The 21058-nt window shown below is 39.4% G+C and overlaps 2 protein-coding genes across 3 annotated transcripts; both read left to right on the top strand.

Moving 5' to 3' along the window:
* The first annotated feature begins 617 nt into the window (after positions 1 to 617).
* smtna (smoothelin a) lies at positions 618 to 5744 on the top strand. Its single transcript, XM_028463111.1, has 8 exons — positions 618 to 826; positions 1241 to 1338; positions 1506 to 1581; positions 1645 to 1740; positions 2458 to 2509; positions 4687 to 4807; positions 4894 to 5045; positions 5184 to 5744. The coding sequence occupies exons 2-8, from the start codon at positions 1264 to 1266 to the stop codon at positions 5329 to 5331; spliced, it is 720 nt and encodes a 239-aa protein (XP_028318912.1). The 5' UTR covers positions 618 to 826; positions 1241 to 1263; the 3' UTR covers positions 5332 to 5744.
* A 2108-nt stretch (positions 5745 to 7852) lies between these two features.
* On the top strand, positions 7853 to 20575 carry inpp5ja (inositol polyphosphate-5-phosphatase Ja). 2 transcript variants are annotated; one of them, XM_028463109.1, is made up of 13 exons: positions 7853 to 8323; positions 9943 to 10470; positions 12248 to 12355; positions 12518 to 12626; positions 12701 to 12817; positions 13206 to 13381; positions 14940 to 15051; positions 15143 to 15252; positions 15903 to 16113; positions 17128 to 17265; positions 17336 to 17401; positions 17492 to 17596; positions 19283 to 20575. In XM_028463109.1, exons 2-13 carry the CDS (start codon positions 9947 to 9949, stop codon positions 19769 to 19771), a joined length of 2265 nt encoding a protein of 754 aa, XP_028318910.1. In that variant the 5' UTR covers positions 7853 to 8323; positions 9943 to 9946; the 3' UTR covers positions 19772 to 20575. The 2 variants fall into 2 exon arrangements, with proteins under 2 accessions (XP_028318910.1, XP_028318911.1); XM_028463110.1 differs by lacking the exon at positions 12248 to 12355 and having other exon boundaries at positions 7854 to 8323.
* Positions 20576 to 21058: the final 483 nt, after the last annotated feature.

Below are 21058 nucleotides of genomic sequence, written 5' to 3'. Positions count from 1 at the left end.
TGACATCACTTGATCAGGACTTTTATAACATTCCACACTACAAATTAAGTAATTGTGATTTTTTTATTTAAAAAAAAAAAAAAGTATGTATGGATTTATGCTGATATGAAAAAGTTGTATCGGGACATCCCTATCACCTACATTGTATGCCCAAGGAAAATCCATCTATTAAATACAGCAACAATTCAATAAGAAATGACAATGGGACAGTGATGTGATGCAGTAATGTATTTTTACCACTGGAGGGAGCAATCTGACTGTAAATCTGCAATCTGTTATTAATAAATTAAACTCTATGCAACTAATTTTAGAAGTACATACATACATACAGTGTGTGGGTGTGTGTGTGTGTGTGCGTGCGCGCGCTCGTGTTGTGTGCGTGTGTGTGTGTGTGTGTGTGTGTGTGTTGCCTCTGTAAACAGTCAGCCTTTTGCCTGAATAAGGCATTGCTCCTTTAACTTTTTTTCCCCTGTGTTAACTCTTCATATCCAACCTTCTCTCGGTGTCTGCGTTACTTTGCAAAGAGGTTCATTTAATGGAAAGTAACATTAATTTCCAAATGACATCATTGTAAAACCTTCAAGTGGAGAGAGAGGCAATGAAATGCAACGACTGAGGTGTTTCCCCCCTCTTTGTGCTTCTCCTTCATCCCATTTTGGGTGCTTGATGCAGGCAGGGTTTGCTCTCTCTCTAAACATGCATCTTTAGTGTGAAGTGTGATGTCAGGGCTGCACAGTCTCATCTCCAGTCAGGTTCAGAGGAGAAACGAAGAGGAAGCACATCTGAATCCTAAGGAATAGCAAAACTACAGCATCCTGGGAAAAAGGTGAGACACAACTCTTTAATCCATCTATTTCGTCCCCATAATGTGATCACTTTTCCTTTCTTTTTTTTTCATACATACTTCCACGGTGTTATCAGATTCTTTCAGCGCTCCCTTTCCACTCCTTTACTATATTTGTGCATGTTTTCGTCCCCTCTGCTGCCAATCGCTGTGATGCACTGAAAAGGCTTTAAGTTGGAAAAACACATCTGTCCAGCTGCAGAGTTTGTGTCTGTCTAGACTCACTCCTCCTGTTTATCATTGATCATCACCACATTAATATGTCTCAGCACTGCACAACTACACATTCTATTCCTAATACAATCTATTTCTATTTGGAGTAGATAATACTACAGTCAGTCAATCTGTAATTGTCTTGCATTTTGATATTTCTTCCTTTGTGTCTTGAATAATAAGTAAGAGAAGCTTCTGTTTGGAACATGGAGCCAAAGACGGATGGTGCACCAACATTAGATCTTTCAGAAATTGAAGATGAGGACGTCCTTAACAAGATGGTGAGTTTTTGTTTGAAAAAGACTACAAATCTAGCTTAAAGTATGAGGAAACCTTCTGATTTCTAACTTTAAAAGATGAAATATCTCTTGTTGTAATTGAAATGACTGTAAAAGTGCCAACATTTCTAACTCCTCTTGTAACTTTGATGTCCCGTCATCTCTCAAAGCTGGACGACACAGCAGATTTTGAAGAAAGGCGAATGATTCGAGCTGCATTGAGGGATCTTTTAAAGAAAAAGAGAGGTCAAATCTTCATGGAGTTTGTCTGATATTGTAAAAGACGAGAATAACACCTTCTCTCTGCAGATAAACGAGAGCAGGACCGAGGATCAAGGCAGCAGGACTTAAGGCAGCAGGGTCTGAGCAAAGGACGAGCATCTACAAACCAGCCATCGACAAACAGTGAGTCTGATATCTGTGGACAAACATGTTACATTGTTCTTTAAGGTTCACAATTAACCTATTTGGGCGATTTTGCCTAAAAAGAAAATTTCGAGTTTCAATTAGATTTTTGATTTTATTTTTTTCAATGCACTTAAAAATGACTGCAGACATCAGATATATTGTCAAAGGGCAACTTTATTGCTGTGATTGTCCTCAAGAGTTAAAATGCATGGAACAATCCCAAAATAAAAAAAAAATAAATGAGGCTCTGTTAATCAACAATTTCAAGCTTTAATCCAGGTTTAAGCAAAAGTGCAACAGCTACTTCACAGTAGCTTAAATTTTCTGATTAAGAAATCAGATAACTACATATTTTAAAACATATGACATTACAATTAAAAAAATAAATAAATAAAAAAATAAACTCTTTCCTTTGCATCTCAGCATAGTGCGAATCAAAAATTCAACATGCCTCTGATACACATATAGCCTACTTAAAGGGTAAACAAAGAGAGGGCTGTCTCATATCGGAATGTGAAAAAGTCTGAAAAAACTGTGGTGGGGAAAAATAAATAAATAAAGAAAAATGAAAAGAAAAAAAAAGAAAAATTTAACTCAAATTTGCAAAATAAAAATCGTTTTTAACCACAAACATGATTAATCGATTAAATCGATTTTTTTGCCCAGCCCTAAGTTGACCTTTTGTTATTGTGCCTGTTTGATTCTTTTGTTTAGGAGCTGCGGGACAACCAATCTCTACTTCTGCTATGAACAAAACAGGAGCGAGGTGAGGACTTACTTACTTTGGTTTTGCCACTTGTAAATATAACTGTTCTGTAAAAGCTGGGTGGTTTTTTTTTCCTTCTTTTTATCAGTGTTACGATATGTTTCTTAAAAACATGTCAGTCATACCACAAGTAGTAAGAGCAACTTACGTAGTGCTACATTTTTAGAGACACTGAGACTAACCCATTACAACAGCTGATCAGTCATTCCCTATAAGCTTAAACTTACTTGGTTGAGCAGTGGTCACCACTTCTACCTCACACCAAGATTTTTTTCCCCCGGTTTTATTTAGAGATGTAATGGTAACATTGCTATGTATGACTTTACAATTTGTATAAAACCTTCTTTTATACTTTAGTGTCTGATTCTGACCTCTAGAACAGCGGTTCTCAAATGGTGGGTCTTGGACAGCTGGGTAAAAATAAATAAATAAATACTTAATGTCTCTCATGTTGGACTTGTCTTTTATTTTGGAAGATTATTTTCTTTTGACAGGCATGCTCTGAAATGCATGTTGCACAGGAAAATATATAGATTTATGTTTTAAAGGGGAGGTATGATGAAAAAAATACACATTCCAATGATTTTGCTACAGTGATATACATCCCTTTAGCCTCATTCAGGTGGCCAAAGTTGAAAAAGTTCTATTTCCTCCCTTCCTTGTTATTCCACATTTTGTAAAAAGTCAGCTCAAAACGGGCGAGTTGTATTTTGCCCGGCAGGTGACATCACCTACCGGAAAGTCCTCCTCCTGACAATCTTCTCTCCTCCTACCATGGACATAATACACACCTCCTAGAATGTGAGCTCCTCCCTCTCCAACTATCTAACAGCTAAAACAAACACTGCTGTTTAATATAGAATATATATTATAATTTATTGCAATATATGTAAATGCAAACTGCACTAGTGGACGCCCAAACTGCACTACTCGTTCACACACACATCAGCTGTTAGCACTCCGTGCTAATGCTACACCATCCCATGCAGCGAGACCCGACATTGCTTGTGAACTGAGGAGGAAACAATGGGGATGTTTACGGATTTGTGGCTCACAGCGCTGACAGCGGACTTTGTTTTGGAATTGGACAACTTCCAATTTTTACGCGGTGACGGACGAAAGATTATATATGTGTGTTTTCAACAGCTATTTTTAAAAAACTAAATTTTGGTTAGTTGAATTTAAAAAAAAAAAAAAAAATGGGTTGTGGTTTAAAGGCGCAGTCCGCAACTCTCAGATCTCTCTCTCCCCCTCCCTCCCCGCTGCTCTCTTGCCTTGCCTCCAAACTTTACAAAGTCCCTCCCTCAAGCTAATGTTAGCCCGACAGCAACATCACAGTAGTATAACATGCTTTGTTAAAAGCATATTACTGCAGCGCTTCTCTTTGTCAATTTGCACACACCTCAGCAGCAGCAGCAGCAGCAACACAGTGTCACTTACAGCAACTCACATGGAGGCTGTTGCACACACATGAACAACACATGCACTACAGAGTTCTAGTGTAACAATTACAAATCAAACATAATGTAAATCAAGCAGCAGTAATTACCTTTCATCCAGAAAAGTCACCAATTCCATCTTACTTACTCCTCCAGACCGTACACTGTAAAAAAGACGGCACTTCAGCCCCGGGAAAGGGGTGGGGACTGTGAGCAACAGCTGTCAGATAGTCGATCAAACACAATCCTGGCTCTGATTGGTTCTTTTTGCTCAGTCGTGGTGCATTCTGGCAATCTGCCAAAGGCTGCAGGAGCAGCAGGAGGGACTCAATGAGTCTGTTTTTTTTTTTCACACAAACTACTAGTTTCATGTAAAGCTGTCCTTACATAGTGACTGCTTTAGCAAATATGACAAAAAGTCACTTTTATAAGAGTTGCAGACTGCACCTTTAATGAAGTAATTTCTACAATAGCACCTTATAAAAATAGAAAAAAAGAAGAAAAAACAATCAGGCCCCAATTAATCCACTTCAGAAATTAATGTGTGTGTTTTCCATGTGCCCTCAGGATACTTCCTTCTTCCTCTTTGCAAGTCTAAAATATATTGACATTTTTGCTCAAATTCAAAAGTGGCAACTCACCAAGAACCCCATGTGACCATGTAAATGTCACCACTTCACAAACTCTCCAAATGTCGTTTCTGAATGTTGCTATGTATGTCCTCTATCTTACTCCCAGTCCTCCTGCAGCCGCATCCCAGAAACGTCCTCCTACTGCAGCAGCAGCAGCAGCACCCAATGTTAAAAATGTCAAACAAATGCTTTTGGACTGGTGCAGGGCCAAAACCGAGCCGTACGAGGTCAGTATATTCCAACTCCTTAGCCTCTGTGCAGCTTTACATCCATCTACGCCCAATGTCTTCACACACTGAACACTGTCTGTTAGGGAGTCGACATCCAGAACTTTTCCTCCAGCTGGAAAGATGGCATCGCCTTCTGCGCCCTGGTTCACCGCTTCTTCCCTGACGCATTTGAATACTCCATCCTGAACCCAAACAAACCCAGGGACAACTTTCAGCTGGCGTTCGACACTGCAGAGTAAGAACGTGATGCCAAAGGGTAAAAGTTTCAGGGCCTCAACACACTGAGGCGACCATTCAAAACGAGAGTCCCTTTACACCACAGACTATCAATCCTATGAGTCAGTGTTTGCTTTGTGTTTGTTTTAAATGGCAGGAAGCTGGCAGGCTGCCCTCCTCTGCTGGACGCTGATGATTTGGTGCGGATGAGAGAGCCTGATTGGAAGTGTGTGTACACATACATCCAGGAGTTCTACCGCTGCCTGGTGGAAAGAGGTCTGGTGAAAACCAAGAAGAGGCCTTAGAGCACATGTGTCAAACTCAAGGCCCGGGAGCCATATCCGGCCCTTTAGAGCAGTGGTTCCCAACCAGGGGTACGTGTACCCCTAGGGGTACTTCAACCACCGCAGGGGGTACACAGAAACATTTGTCAATTTATTTTTCTAAAATGACCAGACAATTTTCCGCTTGCTCACAGACATTTTCCTTATCTATTGATAATACATTGTGGCACAACTCTTTAAAATACATAAAAAAAAGGTGAAGATCAACACCTAAAATGGTCAAAACATCAGAAAAATATGAGTGAAGCTTTCTGATACAAATTAACAAAATAATAATAGTGAAGCTTTCTGATGCAAATTAACAAAATAATAATAGTGAAGCTTTCTGATACAAATTAACAAAATAATAATAGTGAAGCTTTCTGATACAAATTAACAAAATAATAATAGTGAAGCTTTCTGATACAAATTAACAAAATAATAATAGTGAAGCTTTCTGATACAAATTAACAAAATAATAATAGTGAAGCTTTCTGATGCAAATTAACAAAATAATAATAGTGAAGCTTTCTGAGGCAAATTAACAAAATAAAGGGGTACTCGCTTTAAGACAGAAAAGATAAGGGGTAAATTGGACAAAAAAAAGATGGGAAACACTGCTTTAGAGCAGCGATTCTCAACTGGTGGGTCGGGACACAAAAGTGGGTCGCAGACCTGTACTGGGTGGGTCGCGGACAGCTGCTCAAAAATAAATAAATACTTAAAATAAATGTAATTTCAATTAATAAATGACCTACTCTCATGATAGACTTGTCTTTTATTTTGAAAGAAAAGTGTCTTTTGACAGACATGCTGTGAAAAGCATGCTGCACAGGAAAGTACATAGATTTATGTTTTAAAAAAAAGATTATGAATGCATGTTTTCAACAATTATTTAAGAAAAACTCAATTTGGTTGGTTGAATTAAAGAAAAAAAAAAAAAAATTTGGTGGCGATTTAATGATTGTAGCAAAATGTGGGTCCCAGGGTGAGACCAGTTGAGAACCCCTGCTTTAGAGCATCTAAAATTCCCCAATTTAATGAATCTGCACAATATTTTTAGGGGCTTGCATTTTTCTTTTGTTAATATCACATGAATGCAGTCATTTTTCATTGCTTTGTGTGTTGACGAGGACTTACAGTAACAGTCTGTGTGTGCTCTCGGTGGACAGCTGGTGCTAGGGATCAGTGCATTCCTCTGAGATTACACATCTGTATTAATCCTAGCGCAGCCATATAACATCTGGAAGAACTTTCATGATGATGCTTTAAATATCCATTCTATTAAGCTTTTTTTCATCACCTTATTCTGACCCACCAGTGCATTTAAACATCACTGACACAGCATTTTTTTCCCCCCAAATACTCACCAATATGATATTCATGAGAATAGCAGTGTATTGTATATATTCGTGTTTTGTAAGTGTGAGATAGGTGCTGTTGAGTGAGCGCTCAGTCAACCCACATTCAACTCACATTCTGTCCAGGAATAGTATTTTTTTTTTACATTTCTTCAATCAAAATAAAACTGATTTATCACTAAAAGATAATACCGTAAGTCTTTTTTTTTTTTAAGGTGATGGAGTACACAGTTGGATCTTTAGGGTTCCAAGTGTAGTTAAATCTAGTCCGGGCATGCAGTATCAGCTTCTCTTATTTCTGATTATGAAATTTTTAATTAATGAAGTTTTTGTAAATTAAAGTTATTGATTAAAAAAAAAAAAATCCCATTTACATGTGCCCCCTGATGTTAGTCATTATACTGTATTATAATACTGACTCCAAGATGTTTTACTAACTCCCAGGAGTAATTATGACCCCAAGGAGTTATACTGAATCTGGTCTGAGGAGTAATTATGACTCTGAAGGGTTATACTATTACTGTCCATGAGGGGTTATACTGATTCTGAGGGGTTATACTGACTCTGAGGGGTTATACTGATTCTGAGGGGTTATACCGACTCTGAGGGGTTATACTGACTCTGAGGGGTTATACTGATTCTGAGGGGTAATTTTAACTGTGAGGAGTTATACTGACTCTGAGGAGTTATACTGACTGTGAGGAGTTATACTGACTGTGAGGAGTTATACTGACTGTGAGGAGTTATACTGACTCTGAGGAGTTATACTGACTGTGAGGAGTTATACTGACTGTGAGGAGTTATACTGACTCTGAGGAGTTATACTGACTGTGAGGAGTTATACTGACTGTGAGGAGTTATACTGACTCTGAGGGGTAATTTTAACTCTGAGGTAGTTTTACTGACTCTGAAGGGTTATACTGACTCTGAGGGGTACTTTTGACTCTGAGGAGTAAATATATATGATTATATGAAGATATGATTTACGTACCGGCCCATGTTTATGTATACCTGGCCCCTGAGGTAAATAGTTTGACACCCCTGCTTTAAATGAAGCAGAGGGGAAGTTCCTCAGTGTTGTAACAGGTTGGTCCATAAAGAATACATTATTATTATTATTATTATTATTATTATTATTATTATTATTATTATTATTATTATTATTATTATTATTATTATTATTCTACCCACCAACACCAGGTTATTGCGTCACTGATGGGACAGAAGGCTGCAGGTTGGCAGGACATGTTCTCTGTCCCGCCCCCATAGCCGCAGGGAGGCAGCGGGGGGATGGGGGGGATGGTGAGGTGTGTGCCGGTGTGCACACCGAGGAGGAGAGAGCGCACAGCTGCACGGACACAAGGAGGACCAGTGAGGAGGACTGAGGACCGGACCCTCCAGTCTAACAGCAACATGCGCATCAGGCGTTACCGCCTCCTGTCCTGACAGCGCGGGGGGTGCGCGGACCTCACCGGGTCGCTCACGGGACAAGCAGGAACACTGACTCCATCTGTATCCAAAGAGGATAATAATGTCTCTCTCCTCCAGGAATTAGAGATCACCTCTGCGGTTCACCTTGGAAATAATAATCATAATTTAAAAAGGCGCAGAAGGTAAGAGAGGTGCAGCTGTCACTGTGTTTGTGCTTTATGCAGTGTTTCCCGATCAACCCAGACTGTAAATATCCTGTATTAGAACATCTATTATGGTTGAATAATCAAAGCCACCTCTAGCTGGGCTTTCATCCCTGAAAGTTGCCTCAGAAGTGAGATGATGATTGTACCTGTTTGATCACAGGCTGTACTCCCATGGTTTCTACAAAGCACACATGACGTGTCTGTGACTGCTTCTGTGCTCCTCATGCATTTTTAAGGCAGGTGTATCATGGCACACATACAAAATGGAGGAGGTGCCTGTTCTCATTTAATGTCAGACATCCATCCTCCTTCCAGTGACCTCTGTTGACATGTGTCCCATCATCCATCTCATGCGAACACATTCAACTTAGTGGTGTAAATTGTCATGAATCTGGCGATATGATACGATTTGCATGTCAAGATACAATTTATCCCGATATATCTTAATACTACACAATACTATATATATCGCGATAAATGGCAAAAGTACAAAATGGTATGAAATACAATTTATTTCATGTTTTTAAACTTGCGAGTACAAATAAATAGTGACTAACTGTAATTCAAGTACCAATAACAAGTGGTATGTTTATCAAGCGGTCAAAGTGCATTTTTCAAAAAAAGTTTAGCTTTTGCTTTGACAACAGATTCTGATTCTGTTAAAAAAAAAAAAAACATTTGTCTATAAAAGTGCCCATAAACCATATATGTTTTATGAAAAAGTTAAATCAACTTCCAAGCTAAAATGCATTGAGGATTGAGGTAGTTTAACAAGGTCTTATGTAGTTCACTGACACCTAGTGACCTGTTTGCTTGCTATGCACATGTTAGCGCAATTTAATCATTTTTTTTTGGTTATAAAAAATGATTTTAAAAAATGGATCTTGACATTTTTTTTTTGCATCAATACGATAATCGTGCGGTGAAATGTCCCGATATGTCACCAAAAAATTATTTTCTAACACCCTTACTTTAACTGAATCTTTTTTTTTTCAATCAACTACTAATATCAAGCGACCGAACATGGGGTTCCGACACCAAGGTTGAAAACCCCTTCCTTAAAGAGTAACTAAACCCTGCTAAATACAAATGTATTTGGGTATGAAGTAGTTCTGTTGAATGCTTCTGGTCCAACTCTCAACATTTTAGTCAAAGTATTTCAGTTTGGAGTATTTTGTTGTAAAATGTCAGTGACTGCCCTCTGTGATGTTGAAACCCTGCTATTACATTTGATTTTTGCTATTGGCTGAGAACAAGATCATGTGATGTTTTTGGACCATCATGCCTTACAAATACACGGTTAGCCCCACCCCTTTTATAAAAACTATTACCTTTGGGCTCTACAATCTGTGGTGAGTAGGTTGGATTGAGAGAATAGTGAATATAGAGGTATATTGAGTAATGAGTAGCTAGTTAACATAGCATAGATTGTTCATTGATGATTTTAGAGTATAGACTGGGCGTGTCTTAACTGCTCCAGGAGCCCCGCCCATAATCAAGGTTTTTTTTTTTAAATTTCCCTCCTCGTGGCAGGAGTTTAATTACATTTTATATGTTTCTGACTAATAATGTTTCTGGTAATTTCACTGTTGCAGACAGATGGATTATCCACAGCAGAGACAAGTCACCTCCAACCCTGGACCAGTTCACCCAGTGACCCACAAACCACCATCAGTGAGTGTATTAGGGGAGATCACCAAACAACCCTCTAAAGTAATAGGAACATCAGCCAATGTGACACCTGGAACTCAGTCAGGGCAGCCCGACACTGTGTTGACGTCGCCACCTCTGGCGACCATCAGTCGGCCCAGACCTACCGCTCTCAGAACCAAATCTGCACCAAAGTCCACCAGAATCCCAGTAGAGCCCTCCCTGGAACTGGATCTGATCCCTGTCTGCATCCCACGCCCCAAAAGCACCAGTACCCTGGACAACTCCCCTTCTGAGTCTACGTTTCCCCACCACAGTCCCCATAGTCCCCAGAGTCCCCTCAGCTCTCACCCTCACCTGAGCCCCACCTCCAGCCTGTGGCCCCCCCAGCCCACGAGCCTCAGCCCCCAGCCACAGAGGAATGAGAGCCAGGCTGTGGCCGAGAAGACGGCAGGAGAGAACGATGAATTCAGGTAAGATAGCATCAGCTTAACATCACTTACAATGAAGCATTTTGCTTCTGCTCAGGTTGCCTCATCTTCACAGAATCTGTAATTCTATGCTTGACTTGTCTAAATTAAATGAACCCGTCCTGCAGTTTTAGTGCCTTTAGAAACGATGATGTGTGCCAGATCACATCACATGTATCTGCTGCAAACTGCACTAAGAGCTTTGCAGAGTTGACAGAGTGACACAGTCATTTTATTTCTGGCACTTTTCCCAGAGTTCCTAGCTGTTGTTGTGCTGCTCGCTCACAAAGAATCATTTTAAAAAGGTAGCGCATGGAGAACTTTTAACATTATTACTGTACATAACAGGTAACCCTATATAATCCACTTGCAACATTTAAGTATTCAGGTCAAATCATATGTTCTGTTTTCTATGTCGCAACTTGATTAATCCAATTTAGCTGATTTGGTAGAATATTGGTGAAAAAGGGAGAGCATAAGGTTGATGGTTCAATTCTTGCCCCAACCTGTGTGAGTCATTGGATCATTAGATACTGGAACCTGAACCGTAAGTAGCAGCAGGTGATCACATTTCGTTGCAAGCCAAAATACTTCTGATCTGTCCGTCACTGTCATTGTTGACAGTGCATAACTATTCTGCTCAGGTAACAAAGAGTTTAAAAAGTGCGTCATTTATTCTAATCTGTGAGGCTCCAAAAAGGTGGAGATGTGCGAGATTTTTCTTATTCATAAGCTTTTTCTTGTTTTAGATCCTTTAAAGTGGAGGTTCACCTGTTATAATAGCAGTGAGGGCCAAAAAGCTGTTTGTTTGATCAACATTCCTGTCAAAATACAGAATTCAAAGGATTTTGTGTATCTTTGGATCAATTTTGTGTGTTTTTGTTGTCATTTTGTATATTTTTCTCATTTTCTGTATTTTTGTCATCGTGTCAAAAGTTTTTGTTCTCCTTTTGAGCATTTTCGTTTTTGCCTTGTGTATTGCTATTGTTATTTTGTGTATTTTCCTGTCATTTTGTTTGTTTTAGTTTTGTGTGTTATGAATTATTTTGTGTTTTTCTTATTATTTGTGATTTTGAAGTCTTTTTTTGTGTACATATGTTCTCCTTTTGTAAATTTCTTTTTGTGTGTTGTATGTTTTCTCTATGGTTTTGGAAACATTGTGTAATTTTGTTGTCTCGCGCCATTTTCTGCAATGTTGTCTGCTTTTTTGTAAGCTAATTTTGTGTGTTTGCACAGGATTCAGACCATATTCGCGTCGGCAGCTTTGCCAATATCTGCCTTGCATGGACAAATAATTACTATGCTGACTATTTGAAAGCAATATGTGAGCTATTGTGAAGAAATTAAAGTTGCATTTTAACATAAATCAAAACAACTTGCTTATTACCTTCCACATCTTTGTGCCTATACTTCCCTATGCACAGACAAGCTCACAAAATACTTAGACAACTTTGAAAGCCTTTGACAGAAAACTTTGATTTAGTCTAAGTTTTACTATTATTAAGTTTAACTATTTTGAAAAAAAAATGTATTTATCGTTTTAGTCTTATTCTATTCATCATAATGTTGATTTTGTTGGGGTTTTTTTTACATTTTGGGTGAAAATCTAATTTAATTCTTTCAACACAGCAAGTCTGATCTCCTTTTGTTTGCATTTAGTTTATGAAGTATTATTAGTCATGGTATAAAGGTATGTGTCGTTTCTCTGAGGATTACATCATGGATGACGTACGTCCTATTCCAGCCTATCATTTGGTGCTTAATGCCTATCTTTTAAAAGGGTTTACATCGTCACATGGAACGTGGGATCAGCTGTGCCGCCTGACAACGTCACTGCTCTGTTTGGACCAAATGTCTCAGATGGGAACATTGACATGCTTATCATCGGGTAAGCACGTAACTCTGCTCAACTCAGCAGTGCCAGAAAGACAGCCGTGAAAGCCCACTCAGTCATCTGTGTCCAGTCAGATTTGTCTTGTCCTGTTTTGCACCATTTTCCTCGTCTGTTTCACTCGGTGGTGACATTTTCTTGTTTTCGCCCTCCCTGCAGACTGCAGGAAGTAAACTCCATGATTAACAAGAGGCTGAAGGATGCTTTGTTTTCTGACCAGTGGAGTGAGCGCTGCATGGACACGCTCAGTCCCTTTGGATATGTTCTGGTCAGTAAAATCAACCCTTTTATCTGAATATATTCATTATTAATTCACTGAAAAGTTTATTTTGATGTCATTAGGTTGCATCACAGCGCATGCAGGGAGTTCTTCTGCTGATTTTCTCCCGGTTCTGTCATCTTCCATTCCTCAGAGGTGTGCAGACTCAGAGTACGCGCACAGGACTGGGAGGATACTGGGTACGTGCTGTGCATCAAAGAGAGCCTCTGGGATTGGTTACACTGCAAATTTCCCTGAGGTTTCTCTTGGATCAGAGAACTGACGAATGCAAAGTGTGTGTGTGTACTCGTGAGCTGTTTTGCATGCATCAGTGTGTGTGTATGTGACCTTTGTGCATGTGTTGATGTCAGCATCAGCCCTGTCTGCAGCTGGTGCATTCTCCTTCCCTTTGAGGTCAGTGCAGCAGCAGCAGCAGTAGCTCACTGTCTGGATGTCTAGTTATGTGACTCGGTGTCAGAATAAAAGCACCAACCTTGATGTCTAATGCTCACATAGTGGAAATGAGCTGATGACGTCAAAGCGATTCATTCACCTTTGTATTTCTGTGTTTCTCTGTGTTTCTCTCAGGGGAATAAAGGAGGTGTCAGTGCGAGGATGACCGTGTTCGGACACTCCGTGTGCTTTCTTAACTGCCACCTGCCGGCTCACATGCAGAACCTGGAGCAGCGGATGGAGGACTTTGAAAGCATCCTCCAGCAGCAGCAGTTTGAAGGAGGAGCCGTTACTGGTGTACTGGACCACGAGTGGGTTCTGTTTGTCTTTAAATACACATATGAGCACAGTTCTGCCCCGGAGTTAAATGTTACATCACATGATTATGATTTTATTTATTAAAATAACTTTCCTGGTTACAGTGCATCTGGAAAGTATTCACAGCGCTTCACTTTTTCCACATTTTTGTTATGTTACAGCCTTATTCCAAATCGTATTCAATTAATCTCTTTCCACATAATTCTTCACAAAATACCCCATAATGACAATGTGAATTTTTTTTTTCTTTTCAGGTTTTTTCAAATTTGTGAAAAACAGAATACTACTTTGTTGATCCACCTTTTTGCAGCAATAACAGCCTCAAGTCTTTTTCAATATGATGCCATAAGCTTAGCTCAGCGATCTTTAGGTAGTTGGGCCCATTCTTCTGTGCAGTGCTTCTCAAACTCCACCAGATTGGATTAGAGATTATCTGTGTACAGCCATTTTCAGATCTCTCCAGAGATGATGATAATTGGGATTCAAGTCTGGACTCTGACTGGGCCACTCCAGGACATTCACAGAGTGGTTCTGAAGCCACAGGATTATGGTGCCACCACCATGTTTCACTGGAGGGATGGTGATGAGCGGCGCCTATGGTTTCCTACAAACATTAAACCTGGCAATCACACCAAAGACTTCAATCTTTATCTCATCAGACCAGATAATTTGGTTTCTCATGGTCTGAGAGTTCTTTAGTTGACTTTTGGAAAACTCCAAATGGGCTGCCATGTGCCTTTTACTAAGGAGTGGCTTTTTTCTGGCCGCTCTACCATACAGGCCTGCATGGTGGATTGCTGCAGAGATGGTTGTCCTTCTGTAAGGTTTTGCTCTCTTCACAGAGGAACGCTGAAGAACCTATCGGGTTCTTGGAGGTGGGAAGATCGGGGAAGGCCCTTCTTCCCCGATTGCTCAGTTTTGACCGTCCAGCTCTAGGAAGGGTCCTGGTGGCTCCAAACATCCTCCATTTTCAAATGATGGAGGCCACTGTGATCATTGGGACCCAAAGCAGCAGAACATGTTCTGTATCTATCCCCAGATTTGTGCCTTAAAACAATCCTGAGTCAGAGGTCTACAGACAATTCCTTCGACTTCATGCTTAATGTTTACACTTTGACATGCATTTTCAACTGTGGGACCTTATATAGACAAGTGTGTGCTTTTCCAAATCGTGTCCAACCAACTGAATATAGCACAAGTGGACTCCAGGTAAGCTGTAGAAACCTTTCAAGGATGATCAGTGCAAAGAGGATGCCCCTGAGATCTATTTTGAGCTTCATGTTAAAGGCTGTGAATAAAACAACAATTCACATTCTCATCATGGGGTGTTTTGTGTAGAATGTTGAGGAAAGAGATTCATTTAATATGATTTGGAATAAGGCTGTAATATAACCAAGTGTGGTAAAAGTAAAGTGCTGTGAATACTTTCCGGATGCACTGTATATAATGTACACTTGGCTTTTAGGAATTTAACATCTGTCTCTTGGTTGTGTTTTATTTTGAAATACTCTCCGACTGCAATTTGTGAGCTATTTTTGGCTCTTTCCTCAGTGTCGTCTTTTGGTTCGGGGATTTAAATTTCCGCATTGAAGACTATGACATCCATGTGGTGAAGGGTGCCATCGACAGCAACAAGCTGCCTCTTCTGTGGGAGCGCGATCAGGTGGATTTCATCTTTATTCTGTTGATCCACATACAGACAGCTGCACTTCTTCTTTAGTATGTGAACAATGGTCTGTTTGACTCCTTTGCAGCTCAACATGGCTAAAAATGCTCAGTCCATCCTGGATGGCTTCACAGAGGGTCCCCTCAAGTTCCCACCGACGTACAAGTTTGACGTTGGCACCCATACGTATGATACCAGGTTTGTTTGTGTCAAACACTTATAGCTGCTGATATCTTACGTCAGACTACACAGGCAACTGGCGGCCCGGGGGCCACATGCGGCCCTCTGTCTAATTTTGTGTGGCCCCCAAAACAAAATTGTAATTCATGAAGTTGGAAGTTATATGAAGAACAACATAATACACAAAACTCCAGAAACATGGAAAACTACAGCAAAATGCACAAACTGTCAAGAAAAGTACAAAAATGAACAAAAACACAAATATTAAACAACAATTGAAAAAATATTCACTAAACACAAAACAAAGACACTAAACAACTACTTAAAAACAAAATGACTGCAAAAACTACATATACAAAGGACTTCAAAGACTCACGAAATGACAGAAAAATGCACTAAATGGTCACAAGAACAGAAAAAACATAACAAAAACACACGTAATGACTTGAAAAACACATAAAAAGATGACAAAAATTCACCTTATTCATGAGAAAATCGATAAAATAAATTTAGAGATGTGTGTTTTCAAGCTTATATTAATGCTGAGATTGGTCATTCTTCTAAATGCTATGAATTTTGATAATGGGGCTCTTGGATCAGACAGTCACATTTTTGTGGCCCCCACTCTGATAGAAGTTGCCCATCTCTGTCTTACGTCTTCCCATCAGCTCTAAGAAGCGGAAACCTGCCTGGACTGATCGCATCCTTTGGCGTCTTCGTCGCACTGGTTCACCCGTCCCTACCCACAATGCCACGCTGCAGCGAGGTCTCACTTCGTGGTTGGGTGGCACCACCAAAGTGACACAGCACGTGTATCGAAGTCACATGGGCTTCACCATCAGTGACCACAAGCCTGTTTCAGCCCTTTTTTCACTGCATGTGAGACATAGCTTTGATATAGTTCTACCTCATCATCTACATCAGGAGTTCTCAACCTTGGAGTTGTCGTGAGACACTAGGAGGGGGTCGTCAGATGCCTTCAAGAAACTAAGAACATTTTTTGAACAATCTGAGCCCATTTTTGCTTATTTTTTTTTTACCCTTTTTCTGTAACTACACCATACTTGCCATATTTTGACCTATTTTCATCACTTTTTCTTGCCGAATTTTTGCTCCTTGTAATGCATTATTGCTACATTACTCCCATTTCTGCCACTTCTCCATCAGATGCCATTTCTGCACATTGTTTCCACTTTCAAGACATTTTCGGCACTTATAAACCAGTCACGTATGGTGACCCATTGTCACTTTTAACTTCTTTTCACTATATTTCATTCTTATTTTTGCAACTTTAACCAAATTCACGATTTGTCATGCCCATTATTTGCCAGTTTATATGAATTGTTCATCCATTTTTGCCACTTTTAAGCCAATAATGACACTTTAAGGACCTTTTAGCACTTTTCTATTCATCATTTTTAGCCACTTTAACTTTTAACCATTTTCTGTGGTTTTTAAAATCCCATTTCATCACATTTTCTACCATTTTTGGTCACTTTTAACCCATTTTATTTCTGATTGAAACAAGGATTTACATCTTTAGGATGACTATCTACAACGGCCTAAATAATAACAACCTTTCTGGATATTATTCAGATAAATAAATAAATGTAGTTATGACAGATTCATAGAACAATAGACCATCATTTTGATGACTTTATGGATGGGCCCCCAAAAGTTCCCCCCTTTATTCTCCCTTATAAATGACCATGTCTCCACATGACTATTCTTCAGTGTTCATGTTGGTGTTCAACCACCTTCAGGCACAGTGGGGCTCCCCCTTCTCCTGCACCTTTATTTTGGGGGTTGCAGGCTTAGAAAGGTTGAGAACCACTGATCTACATCATCACCTATTCTGGTGCTTTCCTTAATCGTCAGATGTTCTCCTCCTAGTTCCCATTCAGGGTGAATACGCCGCTGGTGGAACTCCAGGTAAACAAAGTGTGGTGCAAAGTGCTGGATGCTACAGTCCGATTCACCACAGCATCAAATTATCAACGCAGCTCATGGGACTGGATAGCGATTTACAAGGTAACCAGTGCTTTTTGTCAGTGTTAACAGCTGATGGTTGTAGCTATAACAACATAACATGTCTGTGCAGGTTGGATTCAGACATCATAAGGATTATCAGGCTTATGTTTGGGCCAGAGGAGAGAATGCAGCGCAGGTTAATCAAAGTTTGTCAGACATCAAGGTTTAAAAAGGTCAGCACTGACAAAAGCTGAAAATGGGTAAATTGGATTTTCCATCCTTTCAGGTGACATTTGCAGCAGAAGATCTGCCCAGAGATGACTGTGATTTCATTCTGGGTTACTACAGTAATAATCTCAACAGTATTGTTGGACTGTCTTCACCCATCCAGGTAAACCTAAGAAAATTACCTATGTTTTTTAACACTTTTTTTTTTTTTTTTTTTACAGTAAGTTTAAAGTAGATTAGTTAATGCCCATGAAAAAAAAAATCAGTTTTTATTTTTTTTAATAAATGATTGCCTGCCCATCTTTGAACTCTGAAATCTATATAATTAAAAGAAGAAAACAATTAAAGGACAGTGTTTTTTTGTTGGTTTGTTTTTTTATCTCTGTTTTTGGAAGAAATATGTAAATGTATTAGGTTTTTTTAGTGTTTCAAAATTAAAATTCAACATTAAATACTGAAAATTTGGAGAACCCCCCCCCCCCCCCACACACACACATTTTCTACAGTATATTTATTGACCACCAGAGAGTAGTAGAGTCGTGTTGATTCAAGCCCAGCTAGAGGGTGCTATGACCTGATTTTTATATTAAACTTGTATTGTGATTTCCTTTTTGTTTTACATTATTATTCATTTCATTTACAGAGAACAAACAATTATGATGAGGAGATATTTTGTCAGAATTATTTTTTAATATTGTCTTTCTTTTTTTTATTAAAAACTTGTAAAATATGAGCTAAATAAAAATAAATCTCTTAGTAAAAGTTCCAATGTACTAGCTACCATTTGAGACAACCTTTAGCTAGCTAAAGTAATCTAGTTGTTAGCTTGGAATGTTTATGAAGTGGTCAGTTAGGGAAGGTTGTCACACAAAACATGTTGTTTTTCTTTTTTCAATGTATTTAGCATTAATTACGTTTTTTTCTTTCTTTTGTTTTCGGACTAAAACTCCATTACTAGCTAAAGAGACAATATGTTATGGTTTCATTCATTCAGACAAACTTTTTTCAGGAAATTGACCTTGATCTCCTCACATGTTCCCACTGCCAAATGTCAGTCTTCCTCAGAGGCATCTACTGATTGCTTTGATGTATCCTTACGACTAAATTACATTTAGACAGATTATGTTGCAAGAATAAGAGTGACGCACATCTCAAGCCAAGATCCTGAACTTCAGTTTAACGTAGAAATTCACAACAAACTGTGACAGCCATGCCGCTTTCTTCTAATACACACACACTGAGAATCCATGATGATGGACATAGATGTACATATACTGTATCTGTGCATCAGCACTGGAAAAAATGTCTTAAAAATGTCCATATGAAAATTGTGATTTATTTTTCACTTTAAAGTGAAAACGCCATCAAGTAGATATGCTGGAAAAGTTGGGTTTCTATTTAATTCCAATTTATGATCCCTATTTTTATTTAGATTATATGGTAAAACTTAAAGCAGCACTATACCTTTTTTGTTTGATCAACCAATGAAAAATGATAAATGATGAAGTACCTGACAATGGAAATCTGTAAAGTCAGCCACTTTGTTCAAGGTTTGCATAGCATAATGCCATTTGTTAGAGAATAACTGTGAAATGGACAACACAGAGACTGGAGTCAAATTACAAGCATTTGATGGTGTATATCTGTCCGCTCTGTTTAAATAATGGATAGAAAGAGTCATTTATTTTATTCTTTTCAGGTAAATGGTTTTTACAAGAGAAGTGCAAACAAAAAAGTACACATTGTATTTATTTTTATATACTGTATATACAGGATGATGCTTCAGATTCAATTCTAAAATCTGCGGATTAAGTTTATTATAATCTCTTCACATTTCTCCTCATTAAAGATAAAGATCCCAGTCCACAGCCCGACCGTGTGCCACTCTGACAGCTCAGAGATCAGCTCAGAAGACGACAGCACGTTGGTTCTGTTGGCTCCAAACTCCCGCAGCCCCAGTCCTAAAATCGACAAACACCGCCATCGCCATCGTCGCAGTCGCAGCCCCGCCGTATCGACTCTATCCTCAAACCCACTCCCCTCCCTGCAAGGCCTTCACCTGTGCCCCCGCTCCAAAGAGAGCCACACCCAAAACCGGTCCCCCAACATGGCCTCAAAAAAAGAGCTTTTGGTTTCTCCTGATTCTGCACCGTCCCCCTCCATCAGCCCGCTCAGCCCTCGCAGCCCTGCATCTCCAGGTAGTGTGAGTGCACCAGAGGCGTTGATCGCTGCCATCTTAGGAGAACACAGACCAGCTCAGGTTTGTCTCTCAGGAGTCAAACAGCACGTAAAACAAGGAGGAACATGTGTTGTAAAGAATGTAAACATCAGGAGCTAGAATGAGTGGACAGTGAGGTACTGATGTGACTCTGAACTCTCTGTGGGCACATGTAGTGACTCCTGTAGTTTGCAAACATTCCACTCTGTAGTCCTGCAGTCCCCTGTTTGTGACCAACCGTGCAGCTGAGGGTTTGTGTCGTGGTCCAGAAGTGTGCAGACTGTTGACGACAAGTGCATTTATCCAGCAGTATTGATTAAAAACAAGCGTATTGAATGTGGAATCAAAGTTGTTGGTGTTACCACTGTCAGCAGAAAGTCACACCCTAGAGTGCTCAATCATGACCAAGCTTTTGTTTGTGTGTGTTTGTGTGTGTGAGTCTAATAAACCACAGGTTCGGTATATGTGAGTTGTGGGCATCAGCCTTGGTAATACTGTGATTATTCTGTTATTTCAGGTAGAATGGAGCAGATATTTTCTTTAAATAAATTTGAGAATCAAAACATTTTGTTTGATTTGGGTTAAAAGTAACAAACCAAGAACATCACCTGATTACAGTTTCATTAGACCTTAATTCATCTGTATTCAAAAGATAAATGTATAAAGAGGTAAAGACTACATTGCATCACTTCAGGTAGTTTGAACGTAAAGTGTAACTGTGACAGTTTTGTAAATACAGTTTGTGGTCTACGGTGTCAGGTAGTGAATTTTAATGCCGACCTGCATTGTTTTTGTTTTGTTTTTAATTTTTTAACATTTTATTATTAATGTTAGTACTCAGATCAAATCCGGAAAATGAATGTGCTGTGAGTAAATGCTACATAAAAGCCAGCTCGGCTGCAAAGAGCCAGAGGTCTTTGTTTGATGGGGGCGGGGCCAAGAGTAAATGTATTTCATTGTTTTAGAATAAACAATAAAAAACAATGTCCTATATACATATGTGCAAAATGAAAAAAAATGAACGTCCAGCTCTACTAAAATCTAAGACTGTCGATAGTAATAAATTAGATGGCCGGTTTTTGTTTTCTTAAATTGATTTTTATCAACTGTACAAACGTGGTCCGTGCTTAACAACAACGGTCAGTGGCCTTTCAATGCATGCGCGAAACGCGTCTCCATCCGCTCGGCCAATTTTACAGCGGTTTGTGTACTATTTAGAAAGTGTCTATTTGTACGGTTGTCGTACGAACATCCCCCGGTGCTATTGGTACGGTTACCAAAGTACACGTACGTAGCGTCTTAAGGTTAGGGTTAGGGTTAGGTTATAACCCAATATCGCAACAATTTTTCGGGTTAGGGTTAGGGTTTAGGGTAAGGTTTAGTCTTAGTCACGTGACCTAAACTCAC

Source organism: Gouania willdenowi, chromosome 12 (genome assembly GCF_900634775.1).
Source record: "Gouania willdenowi chromosome 12, fGouWil2.1, whole genome shotgun sequence".
NCBI classification, from domain to species: domain Eukaryota; kingdom Metazoa; phylum Chordata; class Actinopteri; order Blenniiformes; family Gobiesocidae; genus Gouania; species Gouania willdenowi.
Note: the sequence above shows the minus strand (reverse complement) of the source record. Positions and strands in the feature narration are given on the sequence as shown.